The 14707-nt window shown below is 33.1% G+C and overlaps 1 protein-coding gene across 3 annotated transcripts in view; it reads left to right on the forward strand.

Annotated features, from left to right (window-relative positions):
• Positions 1-13642, forward strand: part of LOC144962854 (monoacylglycerol lipase abhd6-B-like) — a 28757-nt gene extending 15115 nt beyond the window's left edge. For all 3 annotated transcript variants that reach the window (XM_078896193.1, XM_078896194.1, XM_078896192.1), the window contains exons 5-10: positions 1365-1481; positions 3245-3377; positions 3679-3851; positions 4247-4301; positions 6595-6695; positions 8544-13642. In XM_078896193.1, coding sequence (XP_078752319.1) covers positions 1365-1481; positions 3245-3377; positions 3679-3851; positions 4247-4301; positions 6595-6695; positions 8544-8693 — 729 coding nt within the window. In that variant the 3' untranslated portion in view covers positions 8694-13642. The remainder of the gene's footprint in view (positions 1-1364; positions 1482-3244; positions 3378-3678; positions 3852-4246; positions 4302-6594; positions 6696-8543) is intronic.
• The last annotated feature ends 1065 nt before the right edge of the window (positions 13643-14707 follow it).

The raw sequence follows: 14707 nt of genomic DNA on the forward strand, positions 1-14707 counted from the left end.
TTTGATTTGAAAAAAAAATGTTAAAGTTGAAAAATATGTAATAATATTAAAACACATGAAACCCATTGTCAATGTCATCAAAATGCGCATCCAACTCCAACTCAACCTCAATGTCTGATTCAGTGTCTGAATGAGTACTATCATCATCACTATCCATTAAAAAATGTTGATCACGCCCGAGAATTGAGTAATTCAAACGCCATTCCAGCAAAAAAAAAAAATAAATAAAAGGACATTACCACAACCGATTTGGTCGACAAACTTCAAAAATTCGCAGCAGACAAACGAATTGAGATAAAAACAATCGGGAAACGGCTAGTTTCGCTTTTACTCTTTCTCTACTTTCGTTTTTCAATTAAAAAGAAGTGGTTCTACACACATTTTTAATATACGGGTTCAATGACACTGGGTACCTGGCGGGCGATATCGGGCGATCCAGACTTATGCAGATGTTTTCTGAGCGGGCGATTACGGGCGATTTGGGCGGCAATGGGTTAAAGTTTCCATTTATAAATGGTACATTATGAGTTTTTGTGTGTGTGCGTATGTGCATGCGCATATGCATTTCTGTGTGCTTGCATGAGTTTAGTTGTAAAGCGCTTAGAGCCCATGTGTGGATTAAGCGCTTATAAGTACTTGATATTATTAATTGTTTGTTCCATATACTTATTCTGTCATTGATTTGATATTGATTGTTAACATTTCATTGTACTAATTTTTTATGAGAAAATTTTGCCTAAGCCTTGCTCGAACTTTCAGGGTCCAGATAGTTCAGATGGTAGAACACTTTCTTCACAAGCAAAAGACTCATAACCATTTAGGTTACAGCTTAGGTATATTTTATGATGATCCCTGTCAATAATGTAATGTTTGGGTAGCAGGATCTGTTAGATCTAGTGGAAAGCACTTTATAATAGACTAACTTCCTGTCAAAAGTGTAGAAAGCGATTGCTATAGTCCTTTTAATGCTATAGCAATCAGTTTGAATTCCAACTCTATGGGCTTTATGGCTGTGATGGACTTCTTTAATGGAATGGTTCAGCTATCCCATTAGATTGTATGTAACTTTGTGATCAGTGATATGCTCTCAGCTTGTGGTTCGTATTTTGCTGCTGGTGATGCACTGTTGAATCCTTGGAAAAGGCTCTTTACTGACATTGTCTCACAGTACTCAGTGGTATTAGTTGAGAACCTGGTAATAGTATTGTCTCTGTCGAAGAGAAATTATGATAATGCCTTAAAGACCACATGCGTCCTACTTGTCCAGTGTTGCCGTTGCCGTGGAACCCTTTGTAAACCCTTAAGAAAAATAAAACACATTTATTGGATATGAAATCTAACCTTTTTCTAATCATCTGATACAGGGACTGAGACCTGATTGCCATTTGGTAGCAATGGAACTACCAGGTCATGGAAACTCTTCAATTCCTCGAGAAGATGAAGTTCTTGACATAGAATTCATGGAGTCTTCGGTGATTACAGTAAGATGTTTAAAATTCTATTTATTGCTTGACCCACTGTTGTATATAGTGTAGATTAAATTGTATTGGATAATAGTTCACTGTAGAGGGGTTCAAATGCATAAAAGTTGCGTAAGTTTGAAAGAAAATGAATTTTTATTTTTTTTTAGCATTTTTTATTTTATTTTATAGACTTGCTCTCGTCTTCCAGTTTATGAACCTTCTGCTGTTTAAATTTTCCTATGCCATTGAGTAGCATTCATAATTGATTTTCAACTGCAGTGAAAGTCATTAGGCCTTAATGGATTATCAGGGGTGAATTTAAATAGAAAAATAAGAATCAAGTAGATCAGGTAGGGCGTTTAATATTTAAAAAAAGAAAAAACAGGTGCATGCGTAAGCTACTCAGAATAAAATGGATGGATAGAATAAAAAATGAAGAAGTATGGAAAATTTTTTGTTTTTTTGTTTGTTTGTTGCTTTAGGTCTCTTCCAACACAATTGAGGTTATATGAGAGACCGCTGAAACAAAAAAACAAGCAATCTAACAAAAATAGTACAAATGTAAATCAAAATCATAACCTAAATTATAAATAACCAAGAACAAACAGGCAGAAGATTTACAGAAAAAAAAATATCCCCTGTCAAAAATACAATCACAAACCAAAGAAGCAGGATAGGCTAGTAAAGAGAAGAAGAAACGACATCACTATCGGATCGTACACCCATGCGAACATCATAGGTATATGATTCAAGGGTGATGCTCCCATCCAACCACCCGCAAGTATGGAAAAGAACACAGCAGAAACCTGTGGGAGAGGAAATAGGAAGAAGACGATGGAGGTGGATTGGACACATGCTTAGAAAGTATGACTCCACTATAACAAAGAAAGTATTGGACTGGAACCGTTAGGGCAGAAGATCAAGGGGAAGGCCATGAAGAACATGGAGAAGAATTAAAGAAGCTGATATGCAGAGAATTGATAAGACATGGAATGAGATTAAAAAGTTAGCTCAGGATAGAGAAGGATGGAAACTGTTTGTCTGTGGCCTATACCCTGACCCAGGGTGAAAAAGTCAATGATGATGATGAAGTGGTCAAAACAAGTCATTCGATGTATTTTATGTTTCCTAATTCTTTTCAAACAAGTCAAAAAAATGGATTAACTAAAAAATATTGTTTTATTTTTTTAAATGTCTGAATGTTTGATTTTAAATCTCTCATTAACTTCATGAACTCATTTGTGTCATCATGTGCTGCTATGTGGTCTTGTGGTATGACACTCACTTTCGGATCGGAAGGTCCCAGTTCGAGCCTCGTTCGGCGCATAGTTGAGTCCTTGGAAAAGACTCTTTACTCACATTTTCTCACAGCACTCAGGTGTTAAATGATTACCTGACTGTTAACAGCATTGTCGCTGTCCGAAAAAATTGTAACATTGTCTTGTCCTACATGTTAAGTGTTGCTGTTGGACAGGGACCCCTTCTAAAGCGCTTTGAGCATGTTCAGTGGATATTGTGCTATATAAAAGCTCAAGAGCTCAATCATGATGCCTTTTCTTTTGTCCATTAAAAAAAAAATTGTGATTAAAAGAAGGTCATTGAACCTCTCGTTATTGTTTTATTTTGATTTGCTTTATGAGATATTAGATTTATTTATACTTGCCTTCTCTCTTTACACCCAGTTAAAGAGCCACAGGTGCCAATGCAAGATTTTTGAGTCGTAAGTAATGATAATCTTTAGCAACTAAGGCCTGTATTCCTTCTTTTTTTTTCATTTACAGTTCCTGGAGTTGGTCGGACTAGCTGACAAAAAAGTCCATTTGGTTGGCTCTTCCTTTGGTGGTGCCCTGGTTGGGATTTTTGCTGCTCAAAACCCAGAAAGAGTTACTAAGGTCACAATGATTTGCCCAGCAAGTAGGTGTTATATCTGGAACCCATGCCAAGATATTTTTTATATTCGTTCTCTGTAAATTGAAATAATAAAGACGACGAGTACCATGAGTAAAGTTATTTTGCTTATTTAACATTGGAACTAAACTGCATCATCTATTGAATAAAGACAAAGACTGCTTTATTGTATTAATATTTCTTAATGGATATCTTCATTTCTTTTACTTATTAAATAAAAATGAATTAAGCTGTGAAAATGAGTATAAGTGTCTATTCTCAGTTTAAAGATGTAGTCCTTGACATAACTTTGTTTTCTTTTAAATAGTGAATACACCAGTAGAAACTGATTTTCTCCTGTCTTTGAAGAAGATTTTAATGAAAGATCACAAGGAGATAACATATTCAGATTGCGCACTAATACCACAGGATCTCCAGGGCATAAAGGACATGTTTCATTTGTGTATGTATAACAAAGAAGCTGCTGCAATGCATGACCAGGTTGGTAAAAATAATGGTTCATACGTCCACAAAATATCTGTCTAGAATAATGAATGGGAATGTTATGTAAACTTGTATGGAATTAAATCAATCAGAACATTGATGTAACCCATTTCCACAGTGTTTACCGTAGATGATGCTTTTCTTATTTACAATCCCAGTATTTTCAATTTCTCTATCTGAAGTCAGGTAATTGCTTTTTTGTTGAAATAAAACAAAATGTTCCTCAATGAAATTTTGCTCGAGCAATTGTATAATTGCCTTTCATATGTACATTCTAGTGTCAGATCGGTTGTCACTGATCTCTTTTCCCAGATTTCATATACAATCAACATTTATAGGCATCAAATTTCTTCTTCTTTTTAAAATTTTTTGTTGTCCCCTTTCCATTTCAGGTTTACCAAGGATTATTGAACATGAGATTGCCAAAGAGTGAATACTTTCTCCGACGTAGGTGTTAGCATCTGTATTTTTGTGCATATACAGTTGGTTCCAAAAAAGACTATACCTTTTTGTTTTGTGATTCTTGTGGGACTAGAGGGTTTTAAATCATAGTGCAAAATATATTTTAAAGTACTTTTATTTTTATTTAATACACGTTTCATCAATCTAGTTTGAATGTTGCCAGATAGATCTTCAAATCAAAATTGATCTACAATAAATTTGAAATTTATTAAATTCAAGTTTCAACAATTTGTTTGCTTCATGCGTGAAGGCAATCAATTATTGCAAATGACCAATTAATAATATTGTAAAATGATATCATACATGAGCAAACATACAGATACACAATCATACACAGACACATTCCCTCAACACCAATGCCATTAACTTGCAACTGCAACTGAAATGAGATTGGAATTTCTAAGTTTCTGCTTAATAATAATACATTGTATTCAATGTTCGGGCCCTCCTACACATGGAAGTTGTTAGATTCTTAACGTAATCTTTGGTCATTTTGTCCCAAATGACACACAATGTTTCAAATGAATGAATGAATATGGCTGTGCTGTCTCTGTGGAATCTTGCCATGAACCACATGTGTGTTGCTTCGAGTCGTCAGTTTGTTTCTAGTATCCAGTTAGTAATTTGTTTCCATATATCTCTGTCCAACGCAAGCGTTCTTTGTGTTGTAGAAAATCAGTTCTTCGATTGTTGTTTTTAAATATATTTGATATTTTTTAGATCTTGATTCAATGTTTTCGGAAGTGAAGTTGGTGTACGCCCTCTGTATTTGGCTCCTTGTTTGAAGTAATCATCCGTCAAGGTTTGTGCTGGAATATTTTCATCTCGTCGGAGCACATGTCCAAACAGTTTCCATCTTTGCTGCTTTATTCACATACTGACTGGTTGTACTCTACATCTGCTAATATTTCAAATAGAGTATCCAAATTAAGGCCAAAGTTACGTATTTTCAATTCCCTAATCATCACGCTCCGCATATTTTCTATGGGAATCAAATCAGGGCTGACAGGTTGGTGGGGGGAGGGGATGTCATGTATCAACTATGTACAAGCAATGTCGTCACCATGACATTGCGGAACAATGTGCTCATCTAATACTTGATCTTTATAGTCATCTGCACAGAGTCTACTGTTGATTCTCACAGTAGGTGTTTTGTGCCCTTCGATGATCCCACCCCAATCATTATCGTTCCATATTCACTTCTGGACATTGTCACTTTGGTATCTCTATCACTTAAGTAGTTTAAGCAGCATTTTTTTGTGTCAATTTTGAATAGCTCTCATGATTAGTTTATTCATTGTAAAGAAACAATATTGGTAACAAAATATTGCAGAATTTTATTGGGATTTCGATGGTGTGATTTACCGTTAAATTTGATATTTCACATGTTGCCAAAAGGGAGACAGTCAGATGCATGGTGCATTATATTGTCATTTGTTACTGGCGGGAATTTTTTGTCTTTTCTGGATGACCCTGAATAAATAGTGGAAAGGATGTATTGCTTTTGGAATTGACTCAATCGAAAGGGCCATTGAGTTATTATAACAAATAAACAAACAGCACGTTATGATGGTCACCATATTATAATATATTGGCAGCAAAAACTTAACTTCAAATATTTGAGATTTGAAAACAGATGAATGAAATATCGAAATTTAGGACAGGTATGGGTCAAATTATGTATAATATAACTGAAATAATTTGTAAAGAACATTTAACGACTCATAACCATGAGTATGAAGTCAATTGCATAATATCCCAATTTGCATTGTAACTTGAACATATTAAGAAACTTTTTAAAAATCCACAAATCAATGCAGACAAAAACGTTTGACACTGCCACCTATTCTCTCTTAAAAGCTCCCATATTGTCTGTGCGGCTATGTGGTTTTGTGGTATGGCACTCACTTTCGGATCGGAAGGTCCTTGATTTGAGCCTCATTTGGCACATAGTTGAGTCCTTAGAAAAGGCTCTTTACTCACATTCTCTCACCGTACTCAGGTGTAAAATGAGTACTTGGCTGTTAACAGCATTGTCTTTTGGAAAAAAAATTGTAATTCGACTAACAGGCATCATGTCTCGTTCTACTTGTTACATGTTGCTGTTGGTCAGGGACCCTTTGTAAAACACTTCGAGCATGTTTAGCAAATATTGCGCTATATAAAAGCCCAAGGTTTTATTGTTTGTTTTTTTTTTTAATTCTTTGTGACTGTTGTAGTAGTTGTAAATCAGATATCATTATCAAGAAATAATCATTTTAAAAATTTTTTTTCTCAGTTTTGAAGTCATCGAATACTGAGGAAAACTTGAATATGCTGGCCAAGCTTGCTTCATCTATCACAGTGCCATCTCAAGTCATCTGGGGCAGACACGATCAGGTTTGTTATTGATATTAATAACATTAATGATTTAATGGGATGCTTTACAACTATATGAGAGAGAAATGAAAAAATAATCAAAATTGTACCATTAGCTCATTATCCACCAAGTGTGTACATCATTTAATACACACACGATTGCTAAAAGCAAAACCGCAGATTTATACAAGAAGAAAAAAACTTTACAAAAAAAAACCCCAAAAAATACACGCACACAAGAAAAGTAACAGTTTCTATATGATAGGGTCAATCTAGCTGAAGACAATTGTTAACAGTTCAGTCCTTAATCATTTTTTTGAATGGCTCTTTATTGTAAAAAGATTAAGTTTTGATTGCAAGCAAATTTCAAATCTTTGCCGTTTGTTACTGAAGGATTCATTGCTTTAAGTTGATTTTTAAAAAGGTGTAGAGATCAATCAAGATTTTAAGATTCCTATCATGGTGAGAAATATTGAAATGATCTTCTAGATATTAAAGGGTAGACATTTTAATGGGTGAAAACATATTTTAAAATCTATCCCTCTTAACACATAAATAATGTGTTCACATTTCTTAATGGAGGGCACCTAACGGCCACCATTGTTTTGTATTTTTTTGTAATATATTTAAACCTTAATTGTACCACCTTTCATCAAGTCATTGCAATAATCAGTTCCATTGAGATAAGGAGAATGATGCGGGTCTATTGTTAGCGATGCTATTCAAACGAGAATTACAGTTATGAATTGTTTTTGACATTTAGTTTGCCATGTTAAGCTCCCTATCTAAATGGATCACAAAATGTTGAATCGCACCATCAGATATATTATTTTATTTATATTAGAGCTCGTTTTATTCTTAAAGTTTATAAAGATTGCTTTTCATATTCCTCTCATATAACTCTATTATATCTGTCTTATCTTCAATAATTTTATAATAATATGATCTTTGAATGCCAAACCACATGAATGTTAGTTAAATTCAAACATTTTATTTTCTGATGAGATTTACATGCATATATGTTTTAAATTCTGTAATGGAATTCAGTGCTTGATGATGCATTTCGCATTTATTAATTTACTGAGTGGATAAGGCACTGCACTTTGGCAACCTTGATTCAAGCTCCATATCAAGTACCTACTTTTTTTTATTTAATGGGCAAGAATAAAAATATATCATGTTGGTTGGCTCATGTTGACAATGTATCGTATACCCTTGTTCTCTCTTTTATCAAAATCTGTCGTCTTTCTTTTGCTGGTGCTTAAATAACAACCTATGTGTGTTGCAAGTATTAAACATGTAAAAGCAAATACAAAGCAAACGATTGATGTTTGTTAAATGAATCAGGGTTATTCCGTTCAGGAATGCTAAAAGTAAAAAGGCTGAAGTTTGTATAATTTTACCCATCAGTTATCTTCAAACACACCAGTTTTAGACAGGACACAAATATTCGTCCTGGAAACCTGTATTGGTGTTCAATCAATATATATATATATATATATATATATATATATATATATAATATATATATATATATATATATATATATATATATATATATATATATATATATATATACATATATTTTTTTTATTTTTTTTAAGAAAAAAAAAACAACTCGTTTCAGATTTCCTTAACTAAAAGTTTTATGTTCTCCATGCTGGACTGTGCCTATATATGCCACTGCAGTCAATTACAACAATTGGGTAAAAGATCATTCAATTGAAGTTATACATAGTCCAACATATCAATTTATTTGTAAGCTAATAACCTTTTGCCTAGATAGTAAAGATCATCTAAAGCAGACAATTTGTAATTTGGTATACTGTGAACTGAAGTTCATTTTTACCTTTCTGTTTTTTCTGTTAGATAATGGATGTGAGTGGAGCAGAGTACCTTCAGGAGCGTCTTCCCAACTGTCAATTTATGAACGTGGTGGAAAAGTGTGGCCATGCTGTGGATGTTGATAGACCTGGTACTTTGTGCAAACTCTTAGAGCAATTTATGTTAGTTAAATAATTACATAATGCATAGCTTTATTCAGTTTTATTTATAAAACAATCTATTCTAAAGGTTAGAGTCAACTCTTTGTCAAAGTTGAAGTGATATTAACAGTGTCTTAAATATATAGAAGGGTATCAACATTGCACATCCGACAATTATGAAAGTATCTTGATTGCTATTAAAAAAAGTAAAAGCTTGGTCTTAATTTGACCTAGTTTTCATAATCAGTTAAAATAGATCTTTACTTATAAATAATTCTTTGACTTCTAAAGTAAAGATTTATTTAAACATCAAATTGATGTAACATTCTTTACAAAGAAATGCCAAAGATGAGTTTCGAATGGAATGTGCTATAGTTCAAGGGTTTAAAATTTAATTATTTGAAATAAAGTAAAACTTTTACTCAAAGGATCATAATTCAGTGATATTACTTCAATTTCTTTTCATATTTATTAGAAGATTGTTTACGCTTGAAACAGAAATATCAATTTAAACAAAATTTGACCAGTAGACTATTATAAAGAAATTTAAAAAAAAAACAATTCATTTACCTTCTAAACCCATAGAAAGCTGTTATAGTTTTAGTTAATTAAAATTGAATGTAAATGCATGATCCAGTTTTGATTTTTTTTTTTTTTTGTTCTTTTAATTAATGCTTTGAATTAAAGGTCACTTTATAATATGATACTTATTACTTAGATTTATATGGTTTAAAATCTCAGAATTGTATTTCATTTTTTTTTTTGCTTTCCGATATATCAATGAAACACGAATTATCAGCAGGAAAAATGGGTTCCTTTCAACTTAAGTACTATCATTTCGATTGTATACATTCCTTCTTTTTTTCACATGTTGTCATTTATTTATAACTTTTTAAACCTTTTTTTAAAGAGAGTCACTTGATATTGGTTTTATTTTTTCTAATTTTACATCTCTAAGATTATCATTTGCCAATCAAGTCTTATATTTACAGCTTTAGAATTTGATAAAACAAGTTTAACGAAAATTTTGATAATTGCTGAATAAATGAAAAGATATCTCCTAAATGATCAACTTGATAATTATAATTTGTTTAATTGCACTGCGGGATTGACACAATGATATTTAATAACCGTGCCAATTTCATTATCCCTTTTCAATGTCTCATAAACTGTGCATTGTTGTTACAGTAAATTGGATCATCAAAGAGCGACGTTGTGGTTGGTAATTTTAAAGAAATGAAGATTATCTTTGTTGAAAGGTAGAAATGGATAAATTATTTTTTCATTCTCAAGTAAAAGAAAATAGAGATGGCTAGTCAGATATTAAAGTGTCTCTACTGTAAAGATTATATTTATATGTTTCAAAACGAATCTTATTTATCAAGGGTCCTTGTGAAAATTGAGCTTCACTCAATTGTTACTCATCATAATCTCATCGTATCAGCTGTTTTCCCAATGTTTCATCTTTCATTGTGCCAAGTCTGTGATATTCCTTTTGATATTGTTATCTGTAAATTTGGTTATCCTCCTTACCTTTTTTTTCTGAAATGTGTTGTATGATTGGAGGCCATTGTCTTCACTTGTGGACTGGGAACACTATTTGCTGTTATTTGTACCCATCCATGTAATGTAGCGTCAGATCTTTGTATCTTCTCAGTGGAGATGATATTTTTAAAAAGATATCATCTCTCAATGATATAATAGAGATAGTTATGTATATAATTGTTTTACAGTAACATATGCATTTTTCAAATGTTTGAGTGCCTACAGTGTAACACGCATTCATCGAACATGCATTCAACAAATTCACAGGTTCAAGGAACAAGGACAGAATTCCCAAATTATGTCCTTCAATGTCTTCGTAAATTTTTCACTGTATCTGTGAACGGTTTTGATGACCTAAACTGAGAGTTATTGCCAAAACACTGGCCATTAAGTGAGAAAGAGAGAAAAGAGCACAGTATATCCCTTTGTGCTGTGGCTTTCGTGAGCTTATAGCCTGATACTGACCTGTAAAAAAATCAAGTCATAAAACAAGAGGACGATGGCGAAAAAAAAAGTTGATTGCTGTGAGTTGTATTTGAGAGTTCAACCAATGGAATCTTTTATTTCATTGACACCACTAACAACCATTCAACTTTTCATTTTTTTAAAACTTGTAATCATCGTCATGTAATGTGAATGTGACATAAATCTGTGGTCAAACTCAGGAATAGCCATCTTAAGTGATTGCCTGACCCAAAACAATCAGACCCACAATGTGTGAGTATTTATCACAATACTGCATGTTGACACACTAATGGAGGAATTGTATTGGACACCTGACAACGCCATGCTTATTTTCCAATCGCCTGTGACAAGCGTTTTATGAAGGCTACGCCTGTGTAGACAAGTGCTCTCCTCCCTCTCCAATCTGACTGCATGCCTTGTTGTATGTTATTTTTTTTTAACTAACTCAGGAGTGAATGATATTCATTATTTTGAGACCAAGGTGCACAAACATTGAGGGAGATAATATAGAAGGAACGAATTTGACGTCACTCAGCTATGTTTTTGTTTTTAACCTGCCATTTGTATTAGTAGTTCTCACTAAATTGTATCGGACTATAGATGTTTAAGGTTACACATAGTTGTGTGTGTCAGTCCGTTATATCTGGCTAATGGATGTTGAGCATTTTAACCAAGCGCATAACATCAATACCTGTACAGAAGGCCACATCACAGTTTGTGACTCTTGTCTTTCCGCCGTGTTCACATATTTTCATTTCGGGCTGCCCCTTGTAGTTCGTCGTCGAATGCGTGTTGCACTGTACTTCTTGGTGGGGAGTTTTGCTTTTCTTTCATCTTTTCAACCAAGAAGCATTGATCAAATAATTTTTTTTTTTAAAGGAGCTAGAAAAATCAAATTCTTTTTTAATTTTTAATGCTTAATGAATGCAAAATGTTATGGTATGATAATGCAGATTGCCTATATTCTTTACCAAAAATATAATCATTACTATTTATTTCATTTTTTTTAGACTGCCAGATAAGTTGCCATCAGGCAGACTGACTTAACATTCTTGGTCCTCCTGTCTCTTTTTCGTTTGAAGTTTTAAATATTCCGTTTAGTTTGAGGTTTAGAGTGTCTATTTAATTGATGTTCTCTTATAATCTTAATTTTTAAATATTAAATTTGTAAATTATCTCCATGAGAATATTGCACCTAAAAATAGTCTAACTTTATAAGTCTAATTATAAAACAAGTATGATTTAATCAAATATTTTGGTTTTGTTTTGTAGAATAGAATTGTATTGCAGAGGAAACCAGTTTTAAATCAAATATGATAAACCAAAAAGAGTTCGATGTTGATGCCATTAAAAAAAATTTCTCTTCGAAATTGTTGACAAACTCCAGATGATCTTATATATATTTGCCATTACTTATACCATTGTTTAACCTGAAAAAAAAATTCATTGTTTAAATAGCCAATTTTCCTCTTTTATGAAAGGATTTGTATGCCATAGACATCATACTCCTCGTTCACATTTTAAATGTTGGAATTGGAATAATTAATTATTGCCTGCTGCATTCAGGGCAAGATGTAATATTTTTACTTTAAAAGGGACAAAAAAGGAGACAATGTAGTAAGGGTGGCTAACTGCACTTTGAATGAGGTCCAGCTTCCTCTTACTTTTAGTTTTAGTGACAATGCTTAAACTGAAATAGATAACAGAAATCTTTGAATTGCGTTTTAGCCAGTCTTTATTGTACTTACATTTATTTAAGTGAGAGATTATTGTACACATATCTATCCATTATCCATTAATGAGCCTGTTAAAAATATCACAATTATTACTGTTCTTGCTTTATTACTACGTACTCGATTTTGCAATGAGGGCAACTTTGTCACTTCACATTTTAAACCCCCCAAAAAAAAGAATGCATGATAGTCGTAAATTTATAACTGATGTCAACTGGAAGCACCCTAGTTGTCAGTGTGCAAAATAGGGGTTAAAATATTGCTTAAGGAAAATCCAAAACGCCATTTATACAATTATGAGCACTTGGCTACCGCATATGCTTAGGTATTAATTACCCATTTTGAATATCAAGTATGGAAATATGGGGATACCCCAACAATGTTTATTTTTTATTTTGACTGTCAGGACCACCAAACAGGGAGCACTGCTATTTAATTAAGATCAAACTCAAACATTAATATATGGACTGTGATCCAGATCCAAAGAGTACTCAGATTTGGTGTTTTTAAGAAGGGATTTTTCACCTAATTCTCATCATCATTGTATGTCTGGTCAACTAATCGATGGCAGGTCGAAGGTTTTTGTCTATTCTCAATGGCTTTGTTAACGAAAAAAAATTCTCTTTCAAAATATTGCAGTGAAGTCTTTCTTTCCAAAATTCTCTCTTTATTTTGTTTTAGATTGGTAAATTGTATTGAGACCTCAGATTTCATTCAAAACGACCCTCAATCCTAATAACTTTGTCCAATGCGAGGACCACAGCATATTATTTGGATACTGTTAAAAAATTCTACATGAAAGACTTATCCTTTACTATGATATATATACATTAGTGTGTAAAATTTGTATATTTGCATTTTTAAAATATGCCTATTTCTTTTCTTTTATACCAACTTTTTTGGATAGTATTTTTATATTTTAACAAAAAAATTTATTAGTTTCCCTTAACATTATAATTGGTAATAATCTGAATTTTAATAATAAATGAGATTGTATTCCTGTTCCCCAATTGTTATACTAAATATGGATAATCAAGTCTTTTTATCCAGCTTTGTGATACTGATTGTGACGAGGAAACCGAGAACTACATACGGTAAAATCATTCATAATTTTTTAAAGTATGGCTTATTGAATTGATTCATGATTGTATTTATTGTAACAACCTTCAACAGTATATAAAATTTACTTCTCAGCGAGCTAATAAATGATCGGAATAAAGAATTTATATAAGCTACATAATGAATTGTCTTGTGTACGTGTGTGCCTAATATGATATCCACAATGCAAAAAGCGTTGGATGAAGAAATCCCCTTTGAGCAGCCCCACCCCCCAAAACAAGCACACACAGGATGGTAAATACTTCATCTGTAAACAGCCTTGCTCTCTTTTATCCCCTTCCTCTTATACATAAGAAATAGATTAAGGAGCAGGCACCGGTGTAAAATAAAGATCTGGAAAAGTGTGAAACAATATCAAAGCGGAGAGAAATAACAAGAAAAAAAAAAAACTCCCAAAAAATGAGCCTACCTCGACTGGGATCAAACCTCAAAGTGCTACCGTTACACCACAGAGGTTACCCAAATAGTTGGGACGATTTAATGCCTGTAAAACTCCGCTGCATCACAAAACACAAACATTGAACATGAGAGGATGGGGGTGGTGACGTTTGAGTTAACTCCATTTAAATTTTGAAAATATCAAAGATTAAGGAGCAGGCACCGATGTAAGATAAAGATCTGAAAAAGTGTATATAAAACAGTGCCAAACAAAGCAGAGAAAAATAGAAAATCAGCCTGCCTCGTCTTGGGATGGAACCTTATACGGTGAAACCCATATGGTATAACAGTTCTGGATATAACAGAACGGGGTTTTAATATCCACCGTCTCTTCTCTTGCTCTTTGCCTTTAGTAAAATTTACTGGCCGTAACTGGAACTTTAAAAAAACCTAATCAATTAATACAGAGGCGTGGAAACCCATTCTATATCTCCAAATACAATGCATTAACCCAAATTACCCTCATGTAAGCCTATAGAAAGGCAACCGACTTCAAGACCAGGCCTAATTCGTGAATACTGTGATTGTGTGTGTAGGCTACCTACTACTATTCTCCATGATTTTCAGTTTTCACATGGGCAATCATGCAGGCAGACTGCAGAGCACAAAACACAGACACATACAATGGTCAGTTTGAAAGTGAGAGTTAGTTGGTGATTAAGGCGATTCTGGTTATTTTCCTTGAAATTCGGTTATAACAGGGATTTTAGGCTGGTTATACTGATACTGAGGTTCCACTGTACATACT

This window comes from Berghia stephanieae, chromosome 1 (genome assembly GCF_034508935.2).
Source record: "Berghia stephanieae isolate SIO BIC M18660-M18661 chromosome 1, UCSD_Bste_1.3, whole genome shotgun sequence".
Lineage (NCBI taxonomy): Eukaryota > Metazoa > Mollusca > Gastropoda > Nudibranchia > Aeolidiidae > Berghia > Berghia stephanieae.